Source organism: Leucopleurus acutus, assembly GCF_964270905.1.
Source record: "Leucopleurus acutus genome assembly, chromosome: 6".
NCBI classification, from domain to species: Eukaryota; Metazoa; Chordata; class Mammalia; order Artiodactyla; family Delphinidae; genus Leucopleurus; species Leucopleurus acutus.
The window spans coordinates 53496569-53523991 of NC_139149.1; the positions used below are offsets into that span (position 1 = coordinate 53496569).

The following is a 27423-nucleotide window of genomic DNA, read 5'->3' on the forward strand; positions in this document are numbered from 1 at the left end:
TATTTAATGGCCAATATATATTGCTACATTATGAAAAAACAAGTTTCAAAATCTGATTTAAATTTTATGCTTTTATGAAATTTATATAGTTACATATTTGTAATAAAATATGAAAGTTTAAATACCAAAGAGAGTATGAATCTCTGAATTATCAGATCACGTGTAATTTTATATTTCATCTTTGGCTTTTGGTATATCAACATCCTAAGCACTCTTGGGCTACATAATCTGGAAAGTGTTATAAATATATAAATGAATAAATCTTCTTTGAGTAGTTAACCAATCAACAAGACCAAATAATTATGCAGCTTAAATGACAACTTCTGAAACTTCAACATTTACAGTTATATTAATTTCCATCTTTCCTATGTATTTTCATATCTCCAACTTTCTAATGAGATTGGCAAGAAGTTTCCCATTTCCACATGATGTGCTATGATAAATAGTAATTTTACTGAGAAATGGATGGTAGTACATGCCTTATAGTATTGTTATAATTTAAATAAAATCAGCTAGCACTCTATAAATATTCATAAATATTTAAGTGAAGATATAGAAGTGTGCTGGAGAAGAATACTTTTCATTTTCTAATAATGGTATTAATTAAAGGAAAATGAACCTGAGAATATGGGGTGTGACAAGGAGTGAAAATGATTCTCGGAAACAAAGATGCCTGCACTAGAAACTAGAAGGACTTTGAATAATTGAAACTTAATTCCTTTTAGAAGGCCAATTTGATAAGTTATTGCAGAGAGTGGCTGCCAAGCCAGAAGAGGTCTGGGAGATAAGATGGTGTCAGAGACTATGGGGACCTGGAAAAAGATATTCTCTGCCCTTCCCCATGCCAGTGAATGAACTAAAACGATTCTCTAGTGAGGTCCAATGCAAGTGGCTCACAGTGCAGATGTGATCTCTATAGATGTAGCTTTGAATTAAATGATAGCTCCTACTAACACATTATGCTGCTCGCAAATGAAGACAGTAAGACTGTATCCCGTAGGGTATACATTTTAAAAGCTAAGTGAACAGCAGTATCTGCCCTTCTTTGAATATGACCCTTCTCCCCCACCACCCTGTGTTTATAAAGTTGCAAAATGTTCACAATTCAAACTGGTGGTTTTTTCCTTTGTTCTTTTAGTCCAGCTCAATTATATATGCTATAATACGTTGCAGAAATGAACTGACAAGAATCTTAAAATTTTAGCAAGCAAGAAAGTAACTTAGCACTCTTCTAGTCCCATCTTATATTTTAAATATGATAAAGTCCAGGAGAGTTTGGTGATTTCTCCAATAACACACATAGATTTTAAAAATGTAGTTTTCTTCAATATGCTTTTCATCACCCCATGCTGCTTGCTTATTAATGGACAGACTATTATAATTATATTATCTATTGTTTACTAAGTGCTTACTATATATGGGCATTATTCTATGCACTATTGAACTATTTTTCTCAATCTTTCTTTTCTATCTCCTCTAAGAAATAGATACAAGTTTATACTCATTTACAGACGAGGAAACTGAAGCTTAGAAAGTTTAAGAAACTTGATCAGCAGCAGAAAATCAGGAGCAAGGAATGCTATAGCTAGGATTGAATGGGTAATCTAACTCAGGAACTTCAGCACTGCTTCACTTCCTTATCAACAATGCCATCAATCAACAATAAGAAATCATGATATTAAAACAACTTACTTCTTTGCTGCTTCCATCACCTGACTTGCTCTGAATCTCCTTATTGTTCAGATTTTCTATATCAGATTCTTCTGACGCAATCGGTACAGTTTCTGAGACACTGGGACTGGGGATAAGTGACTGACTCCCATTTTCGGTCATTGTGTTTTTCTCTGTGCCACTGCTTTTTTCCTTATCCTTGAGGAAATCTTGGGTGTTGCTCAATTCAGAGAGAGTATGGTCAGAAATATTCTCTTTAACATATATATCACTTACATTGTCCATTGTTTCCTCTGGAACATTTTGGTTTTTGCATAATATTTTAGAAAGCACATAATTTATTCCTTTTTTAATCCTCGCCATTGCACGCTGGAGATTTTTTGCTTCATCATTCTCTTCAGTTGTTGCAGCCTTGTATGAACTAAATGAGCTGACCAATGCCAGAAACAGGTAAAGTATCTGAATGAGGAAGTAAATGAGGTTAAATGCATCTCATTTTTTTGTTTCCTTTCAAACAACAACAACAAAATAATCTTTTAAAAAAGCAGACCTGAGATTTGAAAACAGCATACACACTACAATGCTATTTAGGCTATTCAGTTTTTGCTCATCTACAGTGGGCCAGGTGCTGTGCTAGTGGTTTGTATAGCCAGAACTCATCTCAAGGTCACAATATTCTATGAAATATCATTTGTTTCTCTTTTACAGATGAAAACCACAAAACTTACAGATGCTAAGTATCAAAGATCACACAGGTTGAACATAAGTCTGTCTTATTCCAAAGTTTGTTTTTCTCACTAAGCCAGGCTAACTCTCCCAAAGTGAGAAAATGATTTGCTACTCCAGGTGGCTGACTTCACTTTAGCCCTAACCCAGGAAGATGTGTAATGACATCTTCATGGGTCTGCAAACCCATGAGGAATCTCATGGGGAGAGAGCTATCCCTGGTTCTGAAGCCCACATCTAACTTTCCTTGTGACGTGCAAGCACAGGGATTGGGTAGGTTAATTGATTCTCTGTGATAATAAATTTGGTCAAATAAGAAAGAGATGAGTGATGGAAGAATCATTCCTAATATTTGCAAGTTATTTTGAATTCGAGGATAGTGTGTATTTCGACCTTTACTATCACTGAGAAATAAGATCAAGGCATGTACATTTTCCAGAGAATCAGATTTTTATTTTGTTTGTTGTTGTAGGGTATAGATTATAATTTTAGATTCTAGTGTTGGAGATTTATATTGATTATTCTCTTAGACTTAAAGTAGTAATTTGAGCATTTTGTCTATTCTGGCAGTTTTCTCTCCTCTCTTCAGATATTTGAGTTTTTGAAGATTTAATTTACTTTATGCTTTACCTATTAGTTTTAAAGGGAAAGGTTCAAATGTTACACATTATGTGTAATAATATGTATATAACTTACATAACATTTTCCTGCTTGTATTTCTGATTTCTTCATATATTAAGATCTACTTTTAAAAATACTTATACTGAAAATTTATGTGTACATAAAATAAAATAGCTAAGTATATGAAGATCTGCAGCATTCATTTGTTAAAATATCTTTCAGAATTTTGGATCTATGTGAAGAGGTGAATTCTCAAGCACTCTGATAATTACTGTTTCTCATGCACATATACACCTAAAATATTATGAAGTACCCACCAAATCGTGTTCATTTCTAATGAATTACTTTTACTTCTCAATAGCCAGATATTTTTTAACACTTAGGAATAGAGAAAGCTCAAATGAGACTCACTCATGGAAAAATCAAAATATTGTTGCAGTTAATAAAGTCATCAAATAAATCATCTTAATCGTAACCATAGTTTTGGTGTAGCAATAAAACAGAGGGTATAAGATGGCTCAGCACTGGAAATTTCTTGCAGGTAAGATCATCTGAACAACTAACATATATTTTCTATAACCTACAATTACAGAATCTCAATGGAAAAAAAAAAACTGAAAAGACAGTAATTGAATGCCAATATCCCCAGAATAGTTTGGTTTTCTCCCACTAGTGTCCCATTTTGATATTAAGGCTTACTTACAGATAATCTGGGCAGGGGCTCCATGGCCCTTGTAGGAACTAGACTATTAGCATCTCTATCATTCTCAAAGGACAAAGGGAAAGACCAAGTATAATTTAAGGTAGTTGGTTGTTTTTTTTTCCTTTGTTTGGTTAAGTATTGTCCACAGTGAGAAAAATGAAAAGGGTGTTTAGTAAGAATTTCATGACTATAAGCTTCATATGAGTAGAAACCATGTTTTCTCTTAAATAGACAACCAGCACAATGCTAGGCACAAAGTACATGATAAAAAATATTTGTTGAAAAATTAATTAAGTATGGAATGAATGAAAGAATAGATTTTTGTGTCAGGATTTGGAGAAGGAAAAATTATGCTACAGCAACTGTATATTTAAGAGCTTACAATGTAAGATTTCTTATATCTTAGACACACACACACTTCCCCCTATATATATATATATATATATATATATATATATATACATACAGTAAGAGCGTTAAAAGGCTGAAAATCAAGTTCAAAATGCTCTGGAACTGTGATCTAAAGAAAGAACTTTATAACACTGTAAAATGCTACTGCTTTGTTTAAGTGCGCTCTGAATTAAAAATAGCCTAGTCTCCTAAAAGATTAATAGGAGGACTCATGATCCCTTCCTTCATGGAGCCTACAGTTTAATAAGGAAGATAGACAAGTACATGAACAATTAAACATAATGTCAATGTGTGCATATGACAGGAGTATGCCCAGGGTAAACAGAAGCAATGAGGAAATGTGCTGATACAATGGAGTCTAACCTGTGATTTTTTTCCCCACCTTTTGGGAGATGTGCTTGACCTCTATGACTTAGGAATAAAACGTAAATACTGAATCTCTTTTTTTTTCCTGTAAGAAGAATTTTGTCTTATAAGCCATTTTTTTCTTGAAGAAGTAAAAGGTAATATCACTCCAATTACTGGAAATTTAAAAGTGAAAGTACTTCCTCTTAGTTAATGCATAACAGTTTTATAGATCAGTGGTTTTCCAACTTTGCTGCACAATTTAATCAAATGAGGATTTAAAAAAAATCGTGATGACCAGGTTATGTCCACATACCAATAAAATCAGAATCTCTGGGAATGAATCCAAGACATTAGTTTATTTTTATTAGTTCCCCTGGTAATTCCAACGTGCAGTCAAATTTGACAACCAGTGCTACATTTAAGTGCTTCTTAAAATTTAATGTGCATACAGATCACTTGGGGATATTGTTAAAATATAGATTCTGATTCCACAGGTCTGGGATGGGATCTGAGAGTCTTCATTAATAACTATCTCCCATAAAACCAAAGCTACTTTGAGTAGCAGGTTATAACCAGTGCTATCCAATGGAGATATGATGCATATCACATATGCAATTTTCCAGTAGGCACACTAAAAGTGTAAACAAAAACAGGTGAAATTAATTTTACTAATATATTTTATTCAACTAAATGTATCAAAATACTATAATTAAAATACATTCGATATAAAAATTATTAATGAAATCATTTACATTCTTTTTTGGGAGGTAAGACTTCAAATTCAGTGGGTATTTTACACTTATGACACATCTCAAAGTGGACCACTCATATTTTAACTGATCAATGGCCACATGTGGCTAGAGGCCACCATATCAGATAGCACGGTTATAGACCACTGGCTTCCATAAGTCCACATTGTGAAAATGCCAGACTACAATACATCAGTTTTTCAAGGAAAATTTTAAAGCATGGATTACTTACCAATAAGTTTCCAACTAAAATCACCATCATGTAAAAAGGAATACAACTGAATTGGCCTGCTACCTTAAAGCAATCCCATAAAGTTTCTATCCACTCTCCACAGAGAATCCGGAATACATTCAGGAAGGAGTGGAGGAAATCATGCATGTGCCAGCGTGGAAGTTGACAGTCTTCATCTATGTTGCAGACGTATATTTTGTAATTTGAACCAAACAGCTTCAGGCCAAGCACAGCAGAAAAGAATATGAATGTGAACAACAGCAGGACCAAGTCTTTCAGGGCCATCACTGAGTTACCAAGAGTCAGCAGCAAAATCTTGAAAGTTGGCCAATATCTCCCCAATTTGAAAATTCGCAACTGATAGAGCAATGTAAAACCCAGAATAAGAAAAAAACAACAAAAAATCTGGTCACTATTCATTACGATGTACATTAAAATTTTTTATCAGCATTATACACATATACATATGTAGTCTTTAATGTAATATTCAGTTTTGAGCATTATTAATACTAAGCACTGAAAATTCAGTTTATGTATAATTCTTAATACATCTTACATATTCTATAGTTTATTACTGTAAATCCATGTATATTTTCTTCTATTGATCTGTCAATTCCCATTCAATATTACACTATTATAATTATTCTAGTTTTATGTTTTAATATCTGGTAAAGCAAGTATCCATTCTTTGTTTTGTTTTTCACAGTGTATTGAATATTTTCCCACATTTTGACATATAGATGATGCTGGAAAAGTCTTCAGTTTCCACTGAATTCCATTGACAGTTCTATTGTGTATTTACCTTTAAAAATAACATGGAAGACCAAACATAACATGCTAGGTTTAGTCTGAATATTTCATTTCTTTTCACCAGATTAAAAAAATTTTATTTATATGGCACAAAATCACCTTAATATTTGGGTCATCTAAAATCCATATATTATTTTTATATGTGCTATACCTTCCTCAACATTTTCTGGTATATAGTTGGCTTTCTGGACTCAGGGGTAGGACTTAACATTTATCCATGTAAAACTTAATCATCTTAGGGCTTCCCTGGTGGCGTAGTGGTTGAGAATCTGCTTGCCAATGCAGGGGACACGGGTTCGAGCCCTGGTCTGGGAAGATCCCACATGCCGCGGAGCAATTAGGCCCGTGAGCCACAACTACTGAGCCTGCGCGTCTGGAGCTTGTGCTCCGCAACTAGAGAGGCCGCTATAGAGAAAGGCCCATGCACCGTGATGAAGAGTGGTCCCTGCTTGCCGCAACTAGAGAAAGCCCTCGCACAGAAACGAAGACCCAACACAGCCAAAAAATAAATAAATAAACGTAATCATCTTAGATTCAGTCCATTACTAGTCTTTCAGATATTTTGATACTACCTTTTATTACATTGTCTGTATTTCCCAGTCTTGTTTCATCCATAAATTTGATAAATACAGCTTTTATATTTTTCTCTTACTCATTAGACAAGCCTATGGATAAAGATTTAAGATAGGATTCTGAAGAATTATTTGGATAAGATCAAATCTACTTAGTTGTTCTTGATATCTGCTACATTCCTTCAACTTGTTACCAAGAATGAGACAATATATTATTTATCAAATGCCCAACATTTCTATAAATATCATTCTAATAACATTATTTCTTTGCCTAGTTTTCTGATGCTTTTACTACCACCTACATTGCAGGCATATAGTGATTCTGACTTGATAATTTTCTAATAACATTTTATTGGCCTGACCGTTCTTCTTTTACAAAGTTTTCTATCCTACATTTAGAAATACTCACCTGATTCTTTAGTTACACACTGGCATTCAGCTTCTGGGACTCTTTATTATCCTGCTTCTCAAAACTGACCCAGTATTCCTGACCCTTTTTTCTAAAACTGTATCTCAAATTTGCTGTATATATGGCGTATTTCCTTTAATGCCTGAGCCAAACAACAGCATTGGAGACTACTTACTCTTTTCTGGGTTACTTTCTAAGCTTGTTACATATGAATTAGTTCATTTACTACCTTCAGTATACCAAAAGGATAAGTATTACTATTCTTCCCACTTCACGTCTGAGGAAACTGAGATGAATTTTTATAAAATAAAATTTAGGTCTTGGATTCTACTTACCACCCTGAATGATCGTAAAACAGCCAGTCCATGACAATGTGTTACATAAAGTTCTACTAAACCATGGAACACAATTAGGCTATCATAATTGTTCCAGCCTACTTGGAAATACCCATATGGATGCATGGCAATTATTTTAAAAATCATTTCTGCTGTGAAAATTCCAGTAAACACCTAAATAAAACAAAACATAGAGATGAGAATATGATTCCAGTAGCTCTATCAGAACCCTCACATGCAGAAACTGTAAATTTTCACTGCCACCTTTTTCATATTTCCTCTGTCAAGATCTGATTGGTTTCAGAGTCTGTATTACAAGTACAGGCTCATAGGTTTTGTTTGACAATCTAATGTCAAACATCGTGTAATCTTCAATTACTTTAATAAAAGTCATCCTGGAAGAAAACAAAAGAATATTTGAGAGTGAAAATCTTTTCATTTTGAATAGTTCCTTTTGGGCTAAAGAGTACATATTAAGATATTTAATTTTTAAAACTGTAAAAGAAATTTTTCAAAAGGATATATGATCCAGAAAAAAAGCAAACCCATGGAAATTGTCCTTTGAAAACTACACTGGCAGAACTAACTAAATTACTGTTTTGGTATCAAGTAAATGTATAGTTCAAAATTGGTAGCAGTTGGCTGTTTGTATTAGTATCAAGTAACTAAACAACAATAAAAGCAAACTAAACAACAATAAAAGCAAACGAAATTAAACAATATATATTTGCTTGAATGTGACTTGTTTTTAAACTCATAGAAATCTTTGTCTTTTGTATTGTATGTGGAAAGAAAAGATGGGCGAATCTCAAAAATACCTTGCCAAAAGGATAAGCTCCAGTCTAAGATTAGGTGCAGTTGTAACAGAATTCAAAATTCAGGTGTCAGTGAAGGACTTGTGTCTGCTATTTTACCTCTGCCCTACCTTGATCTAGGGGCTACCATACCAAAAGAGGGGATATTTGAGAAAGAAGAGGAAATAAATAATTTCTACTTAACCTGACTGCCATGCAGCTAGCTAGAAGTATTAAATTTAAACGGACTCTAGCTATAAATCTATTCAATGATAAGAATATTTACAAAGCAGGGCTGGGGGAGGTGAGGTGAGAAAGCATGAACGCAGTACTTCATCTCATACTCATATAATGCATTTGCAACATTTTAGAGTTATAAAATAAAATAGCAGGGATAATGATGACTAAAGAAAAGTTGAAATTGCAAAAGAAAATAATGTACAATGAGAACCTTACCTGGTTTTCAATGTTGAGAATATTGTTGGTTTCTAAACTCATTGGGTAGTGTTCTAAGGCCAAAAAATATACATTTAGAATTATGCATATGGTAAGGAAAAGATCGGTAAATGGGTCCATTATAATGATATGGACAAACTCTTTCAACTTTAACCAACAAGGAGAACAATTCCAGATCAAGAAAGTTTTAGCAAACCTATACCAACAAAATGGGCATCTCTTCCTGGATTTTCTAAGTTCTGAAATGAAAGAATAGAAAAGTTATGCATTAGCTAATTGTTTATTTAAGCTCTAACTAGTAGAAATTTTTGACTTTTGCATGCAAAGGGAGGTTTGAAACTAGACTTCTGATTTTGTATTAGCAAATAGAAATATTTTGTATTAATAAAAATCTGAGCAAAGTAAATTTCTTCTATTTTGTTCATGCTTTCAAGTTAGACAAATGAAAATGAGACAAATTACATATTAGAATCAAAACATAGGAGTACCTCTCAAGAAAAACAAATATGGAATATAACTGAGAGTATATTTATAATTTTAGATTTACATGCTTTACAAAATAACGTCTTTCAATATTGTCTATAATAATGATTACTAGTTATATAGATTTAAAAAGCAGAGACAAGTATAAAAAGGACCTTAATAGGTTAATGTTATATACACCAAACTGTATTTGTAGTTACAAGGTAATACTTCATGTTGTTTTCAGTGTTAAACAAAGAAAATACCTTGGTACTCTTTGGTTCCTTTTCCAGTGTTTAAAACACTATGCTTATGAAATTTTAAAGTATTGTTTATCCTAATAGTCTCATGTTATTCCTTAAATTTTAGTTACTATCATCTAAAATTCTGAAGAAATTGGAGGATTTCCTTAAAAGTGAATCATATGGGGACTTCCCTGGTGGCGCAGTGGTTAAGAATCCTCCTGCCAATGCAGGAGACACGGGTTTGAGCCCTGGTCTGGGAAGATCCCACATGCCACAGAGCAACTAAGCCCATGTGCCACAACTACTGAGCCTCTGTGCCACAACTACTGAAGGCTGTGCACCTAGAGCCCATGCTCCACAACAAAGAGAAGCCACCACAATGAGAAGCTCACGCACCACAACGAAGAGTAGCCCCCGCTCGCTGCAACTAGAGAAAGCCCGCGGGCAGCAACAAAGAACCAACACAGCCAAAAAATAAATAAATAAATAAATAATTTTTTAAAAAAGTGAATCATATGAATGGTACCTTCCATAGTGTCTAAATATTTTTTACTTTACCTTCTTTATGTCTGATAGTAGCATCATCCAACATATCCAAAGAAGTAATCATAGAAGTTGATGATCTTTTCTTCATTTCTATTTCTGTAGTCTTGGTCTAAAAAGAAATTTGATGAGTCTGATACTGGCTTCTCCCCTTTGTATATCTAAGACAATAACTATAAGACGGCTTATAACCTTCTTTAAAATGCTGATTCTTTCTTCAAAAAGCCTTTCTGTGTTCCATAATTTGCCACTCTTTACACTATAGATATTATTAAACTGACTTAGGATTATTTGGAAAATGAATGTGTACTACTTGCAACTCAACAAAATCATTTTATATTATGAGGTCAACTATAAAAGGAGAAAATCAGAGAATGATAGTGGTATTACCCATATTTGACAAAGAATTCAGTGTACAGTTTAGAATTATTGTGGAATATGCAGTTGGCAAACATGCTACTGGACAATAACACCTTACATTTCTCTAACACCTTACATTTTTTACTTGATGATATGTTAACTACGACTTTGTAAACTCTCTTGATAAAATCAATTATTTGGTGTTGAGATGATGAAACATGTCTCATGTAATATCAGGTAATAGAATGAATTTTAAAGGATATTTTTGGTTAGAACATATTTGATACTTCCAAAAACGAATCACTTCTTTCTGTCCCTCATGACCCTTGAGTAATGGTTTTAAGACACCCTCTGTTTTGCTGATGTGGTTACCGAGTTAAAAAGAACCCTTGCATTGGAAAGGCACTCAAAACTCCTCGGCTTCGATGCAGATGTTACAAGTTCTACACATTCATGATTATCACAAGTATGGCCCCAGATGTTTCTAGTGACCATGTAAAAATTTTGTATTTGAATTTAAACAGTAAGAAACTGGCAATGGGTAGATGACATTGCACCATAGAGCCCCCAACAGTTTTTACACTTGGCACACACAAAGAATAATAATATTTGTATGCTTGTTAATTTGGTAAATAGGTGAGCCTAATAGGTGAAATAAATAGTAAATAAATTTAAATAGGTGAGGCAGCTTTTGAATAGAGATAACTGGCATGGGCCTGCTGCTGCCCTAACACTGAGGGGATTCATGGTTGAGGCTCACTGAAAACCCATACCCAGAACACCCTGGCTGGCAGGTTCTGCTGTGGTCTATCTGAAGTCCCAGAGTAGATGTCAAGGGAATCATCATATTCATCTCACTCAGTAGGAGTCAAGTCCTTCTAATTTAAATACTAGAGCTAGAGGAGGTAAAAACCAACTGTACTACATACTGAGTTCCATCAGGAAAATGACAGATTCTTTAGGTCTACAGATCTCTGTTGCCTCACTTTTTTTTTTTAAACTGAAAAAGTAAGCAAAAGCTCAGGATGTGAAGCTAATTTATTTATTTAAACCAATGCTTATTCCAGAAAGTATTTTCTTTGCTGACTTAGAAGGCTACATAAAATATGTGATCATTTATATAATTCCAAACTTCCATGAGTTAAAAACTGACAGAACTATAATTTTTGTTATTAAAGTCTGATAGGAATTTCCCAGGTGTTTCTTCATAAAGATGAGACTTTGTCATATCGTGAACGATATCCTCCACTATATTCTTAATACCGAGGAATTACTTCTCATAGAGCTGCTTGTGGTAGTGACGGTGACAATGTTTGATGAATTTACAACAAAGAGCAATCCAGTTAAGATCATCATCTGTGATGGGGGGAGCAGTGGAGCGGGGAGAGTGATAACGTTATTGTTGAGACAGTCAATGCTCATTACTGATTTGGCTTGAACTATGGATATGTTTTAGGATACAAAATCAACAAACCACATATCAGTCTAGTAATTATCTCAATTGAACTTCTCAATAAGTGCCCATACGTTAGCCAACTCCTAAGGATACACATAGTTTACAATGTAAATTGAAAGGATTATGACTCAAAAATCTTCTTTTTGGAAGTTTAAGAGCTAATAAGGATATATGCCTGAATTTTAGACAATCCAGCATTAAAATTAAACTGGAAGAACGGGCTAGGATTCTTCTCACTGCTGGTTTCAATTTTCTCTGGAGGGGAGATATGAAAAAGGAAGAACCCAGTCATACTCCTGGCATTTAGCAATGAACACCTGAAGTGTTCATCTTGGACCCAGACTTCCTCTCTCTACTGCAACTCCACTGGCCTTTTTAATCCTCTGACTCATCCTGTTCCGTCCCGCCAGATAGAACGGACTCATTCTTCAGATCTCAGTTCAAGTGCCAAGTCCTCAATAAAAACCTTTTCTGACTCAGAGAAATTCTTTATTACAAGTTTTCAAAGCACTAAGTTTCTCACTTTTATAGCACTTCCCATATTTTCATTTAATTTTTTTAGTGGAGAATAATACTCACCAGGTACCCAATAGGTTGCTTCAACCATTAATGACATTATACTTTCCATTTTTCATGTATTACTCACCCTACTTTTTTCCTGAAGTATTTTAAATCAAATTTCAAATATCATAAAATTTCAGAATAAGCTTTTTAAAAAGATAACCACAACACCATTATCACAGTCAGCAAAATTATTAATTCCTTAATATTATCCAAGACCCAGACCATGCTCAATTTTCTTTCATTTCTCAGAAACATTCTATTATAGTTGACTTGTTCCAATCAAAATACAAAATGATATACATTTTTTTTTGGTTTGCAGTTCTACTGATTATCATGCTTTTAAATTTATTTAGCCTGTGTGATTTGTTAAAGACACTGAATCACTTATATTGTAGAATTTTCCACATTCTTAATTTGGCAGATTATGTCTTTTTAGTTTAATTTAATGCATTCTTCTCTCTCCTATAGTCTCTGGAAAAAGACGGTTAGATCTAGAGGCATATTAGACTTAGCGTGGATTTTGGCAAGAATATATTGTGGTGTTTTATGTTTCCTATTTCATAACATAAGGAAACATAATGTCTGGTGGTCCTAAAGTTACCATTTATTTTTATAGTTTATCTCCCCATTAGACCATTAGCTTCATGATGATAGACACTGTATTTATATTTATTAATTTTAAAATCTCCAATGCTTAATACAATGCCTAACATACAGAATATTGTCAATAATGTTTAATTATACAGGTGAACTGTAAGGATATCAGTTTAGATGGGCAAAATTTTTTTAATATTTATATTCCTACAGTTGTATAAATCATTCTTTTCTAAGGTTTTGCCAATAACTGACAATTCATAAGAAAGTTTCACCTACAAACTGTGTAACTGATGAAATAATATTGTTTCAGTGTTGATTCTCCACAACAATGATGGTAAAGTGATGAAAAATGGGTTCTCTTTCTCAGTGTTGAGAAATCAATTACCAATAAATATAGATCAAACTTTGTAACTGGAACTTCTCAATAAAGATTAAATTTGAGAATTTGTGAAGACACTAATTATGTGTCTGGCACATAGTTGACACTCAATAAACATTATATACTATTATTATCATTATTATTATTATTACTTTAATTATCCCTAAAAGGGGGACATAGTCAAAGACTTAAAGAATTTTATATTGACAAGTATTCTCCATATGGACGACAGTGCCTTCTTGCAGTTGTCTTCTTGTCTTTCCTATAATTAGCCATTACCATTTTTTCAGTTGCTTAGTATATTCTAAGCAGTGCTAAGTGCTTTACAAACATTTATTTAATTTGAATCTCACAACAACCTATGACACAGATATTCTAATACACACCTTACAGATAAAGAAGCTGAAGTTTAGAAAGGTTAACAGGCTTGGCAAATATCATACATCTATTAAGTGGCTAAAATGGACTTAAATCTATATTTATCTGACTGCAAAACTCTAATTTTAGCCAATATGATCTACTGTTTTCTTATAATGTGAGAATATGAAACACATATGTAATTTCCCAGTAATTCCAACATTGGAATTAGAATCTGTCTAGGGTTAAATCAGGTTGGTCATCTAAAGGGTCCTCAGTATGTTCCATTTTAAATTCTTCACTGTCCAGTGTTTTCTTATGTATAAATAAAAAAGGAAAAGAAAGCACATCTTGTGAAAATAACTTTTATTCTCATTTTCCCAGAAAACTTTCGCATGACAAAATGTTCTAGTACTCTTCCAGGAACAGAAACCTTTTATAATTGAAAGAATTTAATTAAAACCAGAAAGGCTTTATGTGATCCAAATAGCCAAAGGAATGGAGATATTGGGAAATTAGGGAATAATCTAAGTTCTTCATAAGCAGAGCTAATAGGGCATCTCATCTGGAATAAGAGAAGTATTGTGCTCTTGAATGCATTTGTGTGTAGCCCTTGAGATTTGAAATGCCACTTCAAAACAAATTACACATTCAACATATCATTCAGACTACAATCATTCAATCTGAAGGACCTCAGACTCATTTCTAGAGACAGAAAGCTTTTGTAATTTGTTCTTCTGTGACTTCCTCATGGGTGATATGATGGCTATATTTGATAGCTTCTTTTTATACATGTTTTCTTCATACCGTATGTAATTGATTCATTTTTCAATTGTATGCATTGAAACCTCATAGATACACATATCTATCAATAACTTGTCATTTGGTATGATCCTATATCATATCATTCAGACCCCACTTTGTAGTGGAATGACTTTTCTAGAGCTTCTTTACTGATGACAACTTAATGAAAGGGTTATATAACAGGGAAGTTAACATTTTCCTCTTTTTGGCCCAGCAGGGGCCTTTGGTATTAATGAACTTCTTAGCCAGTCATACTACACATGCCGGAGTGAATCTTTTGCTCTTTACTTTTCCTCAGCTCTTTTTATCTTTTTATGTGAGAGGATCCTGGATATAGCCCCTTTCTATCTTTTGTTTGCTCCGTCAATCTGTCCTTTTTACATCTACTAGAAAATATAGTTCGAGTATTTTTCCCGTGTAGACAATCTTTATTAGCAAGTGTTAAGAGTGCAAAAATAAATATTCCAGAAGGATGGAAAAGAAGGCAGGGCATGGCCCCCCTCCCGCAAGTGAGGGTCCTGTAACTAGGCCAGTGGGGTGGGAGCACTGGACTGCTTGTGATCACTTTGGGCCAAGCACCCTCCAAAGAACAAGCTTCTTGGCAGGGGGACTGCTCACAACACAGAGGAAGGGAGCAACACCTCAGAAGAGGCATGGGTTCCGTCCCCCTTAGGCTGCTTTGGCTTCTGCCCACTGCACACCTTGACAGCTTCTGGGTAGGGATATTAGGAGACTGAGCTAAACCTATCCCTCTCTAAACCTAAGAGGAGGTGTGAGCTAGCTAGGTCCTGTGGAATATAAGAAAGCTACTTCTGGTTGCTTTCCTAGGTCCTGTTCTTCTTTTCTGCACACTTATGGCACAATTTAGATTTTTAAAGATAATTTTCTACAACTTCTTTAATGTTACTTCTGTCAATACTTTTAGATTCGTGGGCAAAATCTTTTGCTATGAGGCTAAACATCTGAAAATATATTCAAACACAAGACTAAGGTCATTGAAAATTAGAGTAAAACTGTATTAAATTTTACTGATCATGGATTTAATTATTCCACAGGTAAAATAACTCCTTAGGTCAGGATGCACAGTGCATTTCCTCTTGAACGAGTTAGAAAGTCAATAAAGTAAAATTTTTTCCTCTTTTTACAACTTCAGTACTATTCTTCGATCCATGCTTTTAGTCCTTTCTGATTTCTAAATTATGGAAGGCACTGTCACTTTTGAGTTGAACACTGAAATTTTCCAAAGCTAATTCTGATGTGCTGTCTGAAGCAAGTTTAAATTAATAAATTATACCTGCATTAAGAGAAGTCAAGTTCAAAAAAATGTATAATATATCCATAGTTTATCAGCAGTAGTAGTATGCATTTTGGAGCAAAAACAAAATCTTAAACATGTTGGTCACTCTTACCACACCACACTCAGGAAAGAATGTTATGTAGCAAAAGTGAGCCCTCCTATTAAAATCACTTATGATCTTATTATGTACCACACACAGATATTGAGCATCTATTAGAAGACAATATGCTCCAAGAAGATAAACTCTGACTCCAAAAAAGCATTTAAAAAATCTGTACCTCTGCTGCTTTATTTCCTTCTTGAAGTTCCGTTAAAGCCTGCTGAAGCTCCGGCTCAATCTTCTTAGCTTTTTCAGCAGCTCTCTGCTTTTCTTCTTCACAGGAGATAGCAAGTATGCCTAAGAACAAACTTGCCATATAAAAGGCAAACCAAAAACTTATCACAACAAAAAATATCATGTAGACCTTCCCAGAAGCATAAAGGATCTAAGGAAAGGTGGAAAACAGGACAGAGAGGAAACGTTATTTGTCTTCCTGCAATCTGTTATTTTAAAATGAAAAATGAAATTTTGTTATGAAAATAATTTAGTTATAAGTGGAATGTAATCACAAGACAGCTTAAGTACTGGCTCTACCTGGAGAAATAAATGAAAGCTCTTCAATTTAGACATATATGTAAGGTACAAAATATATGGTACAAAACCAGGGAAGAATTTAGTAATTTAATTAATTCAGGCTGAACATCTGACTTTTATGTCTTCATTAACAGAGTAAACATGTTGAAAGGAAAAAACTGTCATCTTTCAATAAAGAAAGCTGGACAGTCTAAATATGAAAGATTATTTACTTTGAAGTAGAATCGTTAACTATACGAAGTGTAATAAAGTCAAAGAATGACTGTTTGGAGATTACTTTCCTCTGAACTTTATGGAAACATCACAACGAGGTACAAAATCAGGTCTATTCAAAGGGGTGAGGAACAGGAATATTTCTATATCTGTCGGAATACCTGCTTTGTTGATGAACCTCTAGACAAATCACAAAGGAAAGTTATATCATTCACTTATATGAAGTCATTTGTGGATGGAAAAATACAAAACTGTAGATTTCCAAACTGCGCATTGACTAGCTTTTATTTCATAATAATTACCTAAGATATATCAGAAAACTTTTAAATTTATAAGTAGATATGACAAATCTAAAATATAGTCCACTGATTTATCTTCATTGATTAAAAGTATATGAACAAATTTCAAGAAAACAAATGGGAATAGTTTTAATTTTTAAGTATTCATTTGAATCAATAGACAGGTATTTACAGAAAATATTGTGTTGATATAACAGAGTTAAGAATGTTTACAAATTAATATGACCTTCTAACATTTAGTCAGAAATAATTTCTTATTAATCTATAGTATGTTTTTCTTTAAAGGTATTTTTAATAAACTTGATTATCCCAGTGAGTCAGCTATTTAGGATGTGGTTAAATATTTTTCCTACTAAATGGCTGTCATTTACAGTATATTCAGGAGTTAGTAATAGATATCATGGAGTACACTGCAGGACATGTATATTAATAAATACTTTATGGTTATTATTTTATTAATTCTGGGCAAAACATTCGTGTAGTATTTACCACATAGAAAAGAGATGAAAATTAGACAGGCAAAGATCTCATAACTGTGGGGGAATGCCTGAATTCAAAACTTTTGCTCTTTCCCCTATATGAAGCTGATGGAGAATAAAAGTATACAATCTTATTAGAATGGAAAAGTATACAAATTCTAGTTCTATTATATTTTAGCAGGAAATAGGGGTTAATTATACCCCTTTGTCATAGATTTGTTATGAAAATCAAATGAAACAACGTATGAGACGATCTTAGCTCATGGCAAGTATGCATTACGTTAACTATTGCTAAACATAACTCCATTCCATGAGGACTGACAATCTGCTTTGTTCATTTCCGTACTGATGCTGTATCAAAGAGTACTTGGGTCAAATAAATATTTGTTGAATGAACGGAGAATGATATCCTCTAAAACATGAGCTGTACTCTTTGGGAATAATTACCAAATTTCCCTAGCCACAGTCAGTCTAGTTCAGTAGGGCAATGCTCAGAGTAAAAACCAAGTCCAAATCAAAGCACACCTTATCTACACTAGTCAATAAAAATTTAGAGTACAATAATGATGAAGGTCCTGTAAGACTCCAGCACCAGGGCACTCCCAAACTGATTTCTCATTTCACTGGTTGTATGAGAGGATTTCCTTTAGACCAATGTTACCAAGAAAATTAGCTAACGCACTTTGAAAGCTGTAAAAAAAAAGGCAAGACGTTCACTATTATATAAAGTAACATAACCCATGAATATTTACTTATATTTTTGTTTATTAAAACTTCATCAAACATTTCTATGTGTTAGATGCTGAGAATACAAAAATTAAAATAAGACCAAATACTTCTTCTTAGGTAGTGCATCTCCTAGTGGGAGGAAATGCTGAACAAGCAATTAAAATAAGCACTACCTGAGGCAATTACAGGGTACCATGGAATTCTGATGTAGAATATGTCCAGCTCTAAAAGAAGAGGTTGGGGAAAAGCTCAAAAAAGAAATATAGCTTGGAGGCAAAAATCTGAGGCATGAGACTGAAGATGGAAGAAACTTGAATTTGTACACACTGAAACAAGAAATTACAGGAAAAGGTCATTTAGGAAACAGCAAATCTTTTTGACTGAAATAAAGCAGAGAGTATATATTGGGATATTTTGGGAAATGAATCTGGCAACAAATGCTGAGACTAGATTTTAAAGGGCACTATGGACAATGCATATGGACTTTGAACTTCATCTCACAGAAATTTGGAAATCACTGAAGGATTGTTAGAAGGAGAATAACATGATGAGATTATTTTAGAAATGAGAAGTTTACAGTGTTGTGGTGGAGGCATTGATGCTTGTCAAAATTTTGGGAAATAACAATATAACTACTCTTACAAAATTAGAAAAATATAGTTTACATAAAGAAAAAAATCACTTGTAATATTTTCATGTACTTTTACTAGAAATATAATTATACTAAAAGCATGTTTGGTTTACTTGATTTTCATTTAATAATATATTATGAATCTTTGTGCCAAAAATATATTATATTATCCTTATCATTATTAATGGCCTGTAAACACACATACACACACACCATAATTTATTCAATCATAAAAAGTATGGTGTGTGTGTTTAAAAAGAGTGCTCTTTTTCAACTGTAAATACTTTTGGAATTTAAAGTAATTTACTTATTTTATCTAATATCCTTCGATATTAACTATGCTGCTGAAATGACACTGCATATTCCACTATACTGGAACTTTTCTTAAAAGAAAAATTGAATCTCTATTTTAATGAGCACGTATTATATCCTTCTGAGACACTATGGCACACAAATCATCAGTTATAAAGGAGGACTCTCAGCATTTTGATTTCAAGTCTCATAACAGCAGGCTTTCTGCTATTACAACTGGAGCCTGATTGAATATTAAAGGAGAATGAGAAGAAATAGAGAATTAAAGAGAAGGAGTACATTGTGGGCATTCAACAAATAATTTCTTAATACATGGTAATCTCATAGGTTCAATTTTTTTGTCTAAAGAATTAGTACTTAGAAATGCTCTTTACTTAGTTAATGTCAAACGTCTGAGACCACAGAGCAGTATAGTGATCTCTGGCAGATACATGTGTTTTAACTTTGGGGAGATTACCTAAATGCTCTGATCTTAGGGTCTTCATAAAAAAGCGCATATACGTATTTATATCCTTGTAGGATTGTTTCAAAGATTAAATAAGATATCAATACCATACATAAGAACACAGACTTGGGCTCAGTTTTAACATACAGTTTGACATTAGGTAATTCTCATCCTCTTTTCTTCTGTCCTCAAATTCTTCTTCACATAAAAATTTAATACAGTGTATTATATTTGATCATTATTTCAGAAAGGAGGAGCATGGCACCATTTTTCTGTGCAGTACAGATTCTCTGTGTTCTTACCTGGTGATAAAGTGCTTCAGGGTAATCCTGCATCATTAACCGAAATAGGGCTAATAAGGTCCAGCCAAAACTGTCAAAATTTGTGTAGCCATAATCAGGATTTACACCAGCTTTTACACACACATATCCTTCAGGACACTGACTAATTAAGATACAGAAAAGAAACACCGTTTACTCTTAGGTGACTTTCAGATTATGGTCAAATCATAAATACAGAACATCTGCCCACGAATAATAAAGGGCTCCCTCTTCCACAGGAAGTAGTCTTCTCCCAAACAATTCCCGGCGGAAAAAGCTGCATATGAGTTAGATTTTAAGTTGATATAAGTGAACAGTGTTAATTAAACTAAAAGACAACAGGGCCTCACAAATGGTTTTTGCTAAGCCTTTTGTTGAAGATTTCTTTACTACCCAGTATCAAAGTGAAAGTATAACTGACGGAAAATAACACTGATAAAAATAAAACTGTAGTAGTTTAGGGTTTAATTTTTAAATGATATCATCTCAAACCCTTACATCCCATTATTCAAGGGTGAGAAAAATTTTATTATCAATAATTTATAAGCAGAACTGGAAGTTTGGTAGAAAGATGATTAAATATTTATTTCATTTCCTTTCATGGAGTCTTCATACTTTTACCTACTGGGGCTTGGGTGTTGTGGTCCATTATGACAGTAGTGGCCCAATAAATCATGCTTCCTCCATCCACAACTTTCTGTAGTTCCTCCTACATTATTGGAACTTTGGCCATGTGACTTGTTTTGCATACTTGTTAATGGTTAACAATTGTGATGCAAACAGAGGTTTAAAAAGTACTTGTGTGTTGAGGCTTGTTAAATTGCTGACCTACAGAATCTGAACAAATGAATTTTTGTTCTTGTCTTAAAGCACCAACTTTTAGGATAGTTTACCATGCAGCAAAGTATGATGGCTGCAGGTGAAACGCTGTATGACTTTCTCTTCTGGCCTTGACATACTATATCATTGTGATTCTGTCTATCCATGACCAGATATCTCCAACATGCATTTCAGGTCAAATTTAATTTGGAATGTCCATTGAAAGGGTTAGCTTGAGTGGGATGGGGCAGAAACGATGCGATGAAATCACAGTCTGGACTTGAAAACAGAAAGGAAGCCCAGAAGTAGGGTGGCAAAAAGAGTTGAGTAAGCAACAATATGTCTAAATCACCTTAATACAACTAAACTACATAACTCATGTTCCCCTCTCCCGTGTGCTTTTTTGTCAATCTGTGCCCAGAGCCTCTAAGAAAGAGCTGACTTTACAAATGGGTGTCAAGTCATCCCGGCTTAGGGAAGTAACATAAGGAATTGAGTCATAGTACTGCTGAGAAGCACTCTATTTCTACCTTCTTATCTCTTCATCTGAAATTATAGGACAATAAAACTTGAGAGTTTTGTCATCTCACTGAAGAATTATTTATAAGTACTGTTTTTAAGAGCAATCAGCTTGTGATTAATGTAAATTATATTCATTAAAGACATACAAGCCATAAAATAAGTGAAATAACATCGTATCTTTAATTTTTTTTTCTTCAAAGTCTTCGGGCTGAAGAACAGATTATATTGTCTTTCTTGATAATTCCTATTAGCTCTGGGGCACACTGAAAACAGAAAATCAGATTCTTATTTAAGTCCCAGCTCTTCCATTTACTAACTTCTTGACCTTGAATAAACCATTTAGCTAGTCTATCCATTATACTTTTTTCTGTAAAATCAGATTAATAGTATTCCATACTGTACACTTCTCAGCATGGTTTTGATGGTAAAATGAGATTATGTAATCAAATGGGAACCATTAATAAAAGCAATAATCATTAAATAAATACTATTGATCAGGGATACTGAAACAGAGCAGGACCCTATGGTCCTTGCTCTCCCATGTCCTCATCCTGACTTTTGTCTGTGGAAAAACTTTAACCAAAGAATAAGTTTAATCGGAGAAGTGAGAAAAAGTAGAAACAAAGGAAAACAGTCAAAGGAGACCAAATAATAATAGTTTAGTCATTAAACATAGTCAAGGACCTTTAGTTCCTTCTCAAGGGCTACAGATAATATTCTGAGCCATATCCTGTGAGCTGTCTATAGATGCTGAAATCCCCACCAGGTGGAAGAAGTTAACTACATGAAGACCAGACTGTAGCCGTGACATGAGCTGCCATAATTCCAAGAACTGGCCTCAAGGAAATGGGAACAAACCGACCCTGGAACTGAAGATTAACTGTACTTAAAACAATCAAGATGATGCTGGTCAGACCACCGATGACCAATATCAAGATGTCTGTCAGAGCTGACTGCGCTGTTCCTGCCTGTAGCCCCCTCCCTCCATCTATAAAAGCTCTTGCTCCCTGATTGTCAGGGCGGTAGGGTCAGAGTCGGCCATTGGACACAGGCTTCCGCCCTCTCCCCACCCCACTCCCTGCTCACGGTTGCTGGTACCCAAAATAAAGCAAACTTTCCTTTCCACCAACCTGGGCTTTTTACCGGCTTTTGAGCGTTGAACAGCCAGACCTCACTTCTGGTTACAATAGAAGAAAACATTAATACCACTTACCCAGCATCTGTTCTGTTGCCACAAAGAAGAGCATATCTTTCTCCTTCCAAATAATAAAAGTTTTCTGTTTCTGAAAAATAGGAAAGAAATAATATTCCATATCTAATCTTGAGTGGACAGCATATCTGAAACCCAATTAAATCTGTACAGATGAACATACTTCTGTACAGTGAGAAGGAAGGAGCATAGAGCCTGCCTCCCCCGCTTTTCTTTTAAATCTAGGAGGCTGTCCTAGCATCCAGTGTACAGGCCAAAAGACCTCTGGCAATCCACCTACTCCAGCCAGGTATGACCAGACCCTGAAAGAAAAATTCCCAAGACTAATCTATTTGAAGACTGAGGATTATTCCTTCCAGGATTTATTCCTGATGATCTTCCTGAACAGAAGGCCAGAGTTTTCTGTCTCTGGGTTTAATTTCCATTCTCTTCCCACTTTGCAGCTTACTTTTCTACAATGAGTGTCCAGTGCCGCCTAATTACTTGTCCTGATATCACCTAGTTTCAATCATAATCTGAGCTAATCTGAGTCATAGCCCATAGAATTCATCCAGGTATTTTTATCTGCTATCAATCAAAATGTAAATTGTGTATTTATAGATATCAGTTACCAGGGTTGGGAACATACATGCTTAGTAGCATTGCTTTTTAGGTTCTGAATTCAAATCACACAAATCAAACCCATGAGATCAGTCCTGGTGAGTGTGTGTGTGTGTGTGCGTGTGTATACAAAATTGAATTACACCAATCTCAGAAAATGTCACTTTAATTTGTCACCTAAAATAATTTTAGAAGAATTAAAAAATCATAGTTAGGAACCATTAATCAAAACTTTTGAGTGACTGTCAAAAAACAAATGAAATTTGACGTTAGAACTGAGCAGTCCCAAGTGCTCTTCTAAATACAAGGACTATGACATGGAAATTAGGTTAAATAATGTTTTGCAAATATATTTCCAGCAATTCCTAACATGCTATTTGAGAAAATGGAATGACTAGAATTGGACAAATATGAAAGTGATAATCTTTAAAATGATTTCATTGTAATATACATTAACAAAGAAAAGAACTTGGACTCTATTTTCTTAGCAATAACCAGTGAAGTAGCAAAATTTTTAGTAATTAGCATATTTTTATTACAACATCAAAGAAGCTAAAGGGGATTTCATTTGGAATCTAAGATTTAACATCCATCTCCTATTGTTCTTATCACTAGAATTAAGACCATGAAATAGACCTACATAATAAGGAAACATTTCACATATATACTAATAATTTTGCATTACTTGCATCATAATCATATTATGGGATAAACCAAAGAGTAAAATTTATTAAGATTTGTTTTAGACAGGGAAGACATATGGGAACATATGTTTATGTATGACTGATTCACTTTGTTATAAAGCAGAAACTAACACACCATTGTAAAGCAATTATACCCCAATAAAGATGTTAAAAAAAAAAAAAAGATTTGTTTTAGAACTTATTAAATCCAAAGTATAAATAAAATTAAGGTAGAAGGACTACTTAAGGTTAAACAATATTTTATTTTTATTAGTTGAACAATATGCTTTTGGTTTTTTCTAAATACTGTCAGAAAGGAGATGATGATTTTAATATGAGGGAAAAATCTAACAAGAGAGTATGGCCTGGTGAAAATGGAATGGGTTTTAAAGCCAGATGGAGCTTGGCTAGAATCCTAGTTTTGCCACCGAGTGGTTATAGTATGCTAGAACATTCACAAAATTTCTCTTTACTTCTGTTTCCCTGTTGGTAACAGGGGTTATTCATGTCTTCTCTGCAGGATTATGGTGAAGATATGTGATCAGGCATGTGAATTACTTATGTATAAGGACTAAGCAATACTTGTTTGACATTATTTCTGTTAGCCTAAAATATTTTCATTATTCATCAAAGTATAACTCAAAGCATTTAAAATAAGCAGCAGCAATTGAAATACAACAATAGTAAGAATTTCTATATTGTAGGTCATTTTTTGATTTATATGATCACCCCAAAGTTTCTAATGTGTAGACTTACATTTAAATTTTAAACAACTTTATCGAAGAAAGGTAGTATCATGAGGATTGTACTCTGATAAAATTGCAATTAAGACTTTGGTCATATTTATTTATTTATGAAAGGATAAAACTTGCAAGTTTTAGCAATTCCAAACTTAGGTTTCCCTGATTAAACTGTCTGAAGACTTGGAACTTTATTATCCTGATAAAGGAAACTGATCCAAATTAGTACTTGAGCATAGTTATGGCATTTATATGAAGGTTGTTCTGAAGTAAAATTTGTTCTGAAATTGAATGTTCAATATTTCTGTGAAGAATGTTTTGCCAGTAAGAAAAGTTTTAATTTTTTGGATATAGATGCAAGGGATTCTTACCTTGAATATAATAAGGGTTTCCAGTTCTGTTGTGCAGTGTTTCAGTTTCATTTTCTTGGGGCCATCGCAAACATTTATGCTTCAGGTTGCCCATGAAGAGCTCCATCCCAATTAGAGAAAATATGCTCAGAAAGAAGAGAGTTAGGATAATGACCCCAGTGAGTTTCTTCAAACAATGGATCAGGATCCCTACAAAAGACTTCAGACCTGAAAAGAGAAAGGTTTGTTTTCGATAAAATAAAATATCTTAGTAAAGCAGGATTAGCCAACTTCTCCCATGGCAAATGCAGATGCCATCGAAATCAATAGCTTTGTGTTTTATAATTTAGTTCACCATTATCTAGGTCCAATGACTAAAATGAATAAAACCCTTAACTTTGAGGTTTCTGTATGATTGCTAATTTATTATACCTGGCAATAATTTAGACCTAACTTAGTATTTTTAAATTAGTTATTTGTTTGTTTCTCTTTACTACATAAAGAACAGGCCTTCTCTCTTGGCTATTGCTTTTCAAACTAATCACCATTATTTATAAGCATAGGTAAAGGCGTAGAGTTAAAAATCAACATGAGTTGCAAATGTTGAAACAAGAAATAGTTTGAAATAGCGGTATTCTATACATTCTTTCATTAACTTTTTTTTTAAAACATCTTTATTGGAGTATAATTGCTTTACAATGGTGTGTTAGTTTCTGCTTTATAACAAAGTGAATCAGTTATACTTATACATATATCCCCATATCTCTTCCCTCTTGCATCTCCCTCCCTCCCACCCTCCCTATCCCACCCCTCTAGGTGGTCACAAATCACTGAGCTGATCTCCCTTGCTATGCGGCTGCTTCCCACTAGCTATCTATTTTACTTTTGGTAGTGTATATATGTCCATGCCACTCTCTCACTTTGTCACAGCTTACCGTTCCCCCTCTCCATATCCTCAAGTCCATTCTCTAGCAGGTCTGTGTCTTTATTCCCATCTTGCCCCTAGGTTCTTCATGACGATTTTTTTTTTCTTAGATTCCATATATATGTGTTAGCATATGGTATTTGTTTTTCTCTTTCTGACTTACTTCACTCTGTATGACAGACTCTAGGTCCATCCACCTCACTACAAATAACTCAATTTCATTTCTTTTTATGGCTGAGTAATATTCCATTGTATATATGTGCCACATCTTCTTTATCCATTCATCTGTTGATGGACACTTAGGTTACTTCCATGTCCTGGCTATTGTAAATAGAGCTGCAGTGAACATTTTGGTACATGACTCTTTTTGAATTATGGTTTTCTCAGGGTATATGCCCAGTAGTGGGCTTGCTGGTTCATATGGTAGTTCTATTTTTAGTTTTTTAAGGAACCTCCATACTGTTCTCCATAGTGACTATCTCATTAACTTTTTAAGAACTCAATTTTTGGAGCTGATTAAGTAAAACATGAAAAACTTTTAATGATTAGAAATGAGAATAACACATAACTGTGATTATATGTGGCTGTATTTATATCAGAATACTTACTAATCGAGAATTCAACTTTAAAGCTAGATTTATTTAAGAACATTCATTTTTCTAATTATTAAATAATACATGCTCAATTTTGAAAACATAGAAAACAAGAAGATACAACAACAAAAACCCCATAATTAAATTTCATTGATGAAACTACTATAAGCCTTCCTTCCTCCCTTGCTTCCTTTCTTCTTTCCATCCTTCCTTCGTTAGTTCCCTCCTTCCTTCCTTCTCTTTTTCCCTTGCTCCTTTTTTATTTGTTGGTCTGTTTAAATTTATGATCCTAATAGCTACTCAGCTCAACAATGGATGAGAATATACTAGCTCTGTGACGCTGAGTAAGTTACCAACATTTCTATGCTTGTTTTATTATTTTTTAAATGGGTATAGTGATACCTATTTCATTGTGAGAATTGAAAATCTATTTTTTAAATGACCTCCTCAGATGATTAGATTTCTTGAGTGTAATAGAATAGGATTGAAATAAAGTTATTCCTGTGGTTAAAGAAATGTGATATCTAGAGTAGATATACAATTTTAATTGCTATCATACTGAAATACATATTTATAGCTACTTTTGCCACCTGGAATAATACTATTAATTTTTTTTGCCATATGCAAGTCTTTTTAAAGTATTACATTAGAAATGGAATTTCTGTATCAAAATATATGACCATATTTAAGTATCGATTCATACGTTCAAATTGTTGAGATGTTGAACCAATGCATAAACCAGAGACTATAAATATATAGTCAGGCCTTCACTAAAGCTAGGACATTTAAAAAAAATATCATTGCCAATGTATTAGAAGAAAAATAAGAGATATAATTTATAAACCATACAATTCACCTGTTTAATGTGTACTATTTAATCTTTCAGTATATCCACAAGGTTAGGCATCCATTACCATATTTCTCCAATCTTTTTTTGCTGTTTTGCCCAGCCTGTTCTCCAAGTACAGAGTATGCAATATGTCTGGCCTTTTTCATGGTGTTCCAGTGGATTAAAGTT

At 33.8% G+C, this 27423-nt stretch overlaps 1 protein-coding gene across 1 annotated transcript in view; it reads right to left on the reverse strand.

Moving 5' to 3' along the window:
* SCN7A (sodium voltage-gated channel alpha subunit 7) overlaps positions 1-27423 on the reverse strand; it is a gene marked incomplete at its 3' end in the record, with an annotated part of 87850 nt that overhangs the window by 26005 nt on the left and 34422 nt on the right. Inside the window, exons 7-15 of the mRNA XM_082841362.1 lie at positions 24909-25115; positions 22518-22587; positions 19946-20087; positions 16180-16386; positions 10103-10199; positions 8838-9076; positions 7588-7761; positions 5462-5818; positions 1693-2130 (exon numbers count right to left, since the gene is read on the reverse strand). Coding sequence (XP_082697488.1) covers positions 1693-2130; positions 5462-5818; positions 7588-7761; positions 8838-9076; positions 10103-10199; positions 16180-16386; positions 19946-20087; positions 22518-22587; positions 24909-25115 — 1931 coding nt within the window. The remainder of the gene's footprint in view (positions 1-1692; positions 2131-5461; positions 5819-7587; positions 7762-8837; positions 9077-10102; positions 10200-16179; positions 16387-19945; positions 20088-22517; positions 22588-24908; positions 25116-27423) is intronic.